The sequence below is a fragment of the Loa loa genome, assembly GCF_000183805.2.
Source record: "Loa loa unplaced genomic scaffold supercont3.499, whole genome shotgun sequence".
Lineage (NCBI taxonomy): Eukaryota > Metazoa > Nematoda > Chromadorea > Rhabditida > Onchocercidae > Loa > Loa loa.
In genome coordinates, this window is record NW_018108679.1 from 37,005 (window position 1) to 39,471 (window position 2,467).

At 24.7% G+C, this 2,467-nt stretch overlaps 1 protein-coding gene across 1 annotated transcript; it reads right to left on the reverse strand.

Moving 5' to 3' along the window:
* Positions 1–2,152: 2,152 nt before the first annotated feature.
* Positions 2,153–2,467, reverse strand: LOAG_14597 (hypothetical protein; the record flags this gene model as incomplete). Its single annotated transcript, XM_003150092.1, has 1 exon — positions 2,153–2,467. A coding segment is annotated over one exon (315 nt), but the record flags the coding sequence as incomplete, so codon positions are not given.

Here is a 2,467-nt window from a genome sequence, read left to right on the forward strand (position 1 = left end):
ATTATTATTATTATTATTATTATTATTATTATTATTATTATTATTAATAATTATCAATTCTTCTCTGATAACATTATTACTATCAACAGGAAAAATTTTTTCTTTTTATGTTCAATGTCAATTGTGTTTTTTTTTGTGCATTAATATAATTTTTTTTTCTTTGAATTGATTTGTCATGATTTTTCAATTTGATTATTTGCCTCGATAACATTGTTTATTTATTGCATGCAATCAGAAATGTACAATCATATTTCAAATGACAGGAATTCAATTATGGTTCCCATATATCTACTTTGATATGACATTTCAATTTAGTTCTAATTCCAGTTTATTCTATGACTTCATATTTTTCATATATTATCGTTCCAATCAGCAAACATAAAACTTTTTTCCTTGCTTTTTCTTTTTTTAATACAAGTATGCTATATAAATGTTTGTATCCTTACAGTTCATTGAAACTAATCAGATTGTTTTGATAATGAAATAAATTTTGCGATAGTAATAAATTAAAAAATAAAATAAATCATTTTAAATTTGTTATACCGCTAAGAATTGCTTCAAAGAAATCATCCCATGAAGGTTTCCTATAAATGTGATTCCAATGCGACTTTTTTATTAAATTTTATTTTTTGTTAAAAGTAAAAGGAAAACTTTTTGTTTAATTATTGTGAGATTGTGAAAATTTAACAAAATAAAATCAGAAAAAATATGATGAGAAAAAGGAAACTCTCTCAAATTCGTTACTGCTGAAGAAAATCTATCAATCCTGATTTCACCAATAAAAATATTGGAGTGATGAAAAGGTTTCAGTATATTACACCTGCAGAATAAATCTCTAAATTTAACAATCGGCAATTAATTAACCGCAAAAGGTTAGGTTTCAATTCGCTGTTACCATCAAAAATGATTATTCGTATAACAAAATTCCTTCATCATAAACTTAAGAAGACACGTTTGTAATTGTTGCGGCTAACAACAAATTACTGTAACAACAAGGATGTGCAAAATGCTGCGTGCAAAAATTAAAAAAAAATGGCAGTAACTAACATTTTTTGGGAAACTTTTTCTTTTATTAACAAGAAAAAGAAACGAAATTTTATTGTGTTATGGAACATTTATTGCAAGAAAAAATTCATCAAATATATCGCAATATAATCAATAACATCTTTAATAAATGTTTTAATGATGAGAAATTTACAAATAAAAGTTATGCCTTTTTCCAATTAAGTTTTAAATGTTAAACAATTAAACCATTTCAAATATTCTCTTCAACATGTCAATAAAATTGTTGTCAGTAATTTCTTTCCATTAAAAGTGAAATGGAATAATTGCAAATGACATTGTAATGAAATGTTACTTCATCCCTTTTCCCCTCCGTTTCATTTTATCATTGCTTTTTCTAACCACTCAAGCTTCATCAGTGAGAAATAATGCAAAGTATACGGTTGTAATTCGACTATTTTTAAACAATATAATAATATCTGTAAATATTTATTCACTGGAAGTTTTTTACTTGAAATTACTGCTTAATAAAAGTTTAAACTTCTAAGTGATTTAATATAGCATCAATTATTGCTTGAATAGGAAGACAGTTTGTAGATTTCTGAAATATTTAATTTTATTTTAACATGTATAGTTTTGCGTAAAGGAGTAAATGGAACAAAATCAAAATTAAGTCAAATTAAATCGAATATAATTAAACCATTATATTTGAAATAAAGATGTAGTAAAATTACTTTTTTAAAAATATGTGAAATTGCCGGAGAAAAAAACTGGGTGATAAATATTTTATGGAACAATATGTATGGTAACATACTTTACAAGTGAAAATATGGTAAGTTTAACACATAATTTTTGAAATCACAGAATGTTCTTTTAAAGGTTAAAAGCATTTTAAATATTAAATAATTTTAGTTTTATTTATAATTAGTGCAATTTACTAAAGATAAGCTTGATCAAAAAATAAATTTGAAAATATCGTCGATTCATGAACATGTGAAAATATGAAAAGAATACAACAACATAATGAACGGTACGAACATGATGAAGGAATATGTGACATAACCATCAATCATTTCGTTGATATGGTGAATTGATTACGACTATTAATTACCAATTTCGTATGACGAAATTATCCCATTGGAAATATAATGCTAACAATTTTAAAAAATTGTGGAAATAGTGTGGTAATATCGAAAATGGTAATATCGGAATTTGGTAATATATATCGAAATGGTAATATCGAAATGGTGATATAAGGTAATATCGAAAACACAAATGGTAAATATGGTAATACCGAAATGGTGATATAAGGTAATATCGAAAACATAAATGGTAAATATGGTAATATCGAAATGGTGATATAAGGTAATATCGAAAACACAAATGGTAAATATGGTAATACCGAAATGGTGATATAAGGTAATATCGAAAACATAAATGGTAAATATGGTAATATCGAAATTTC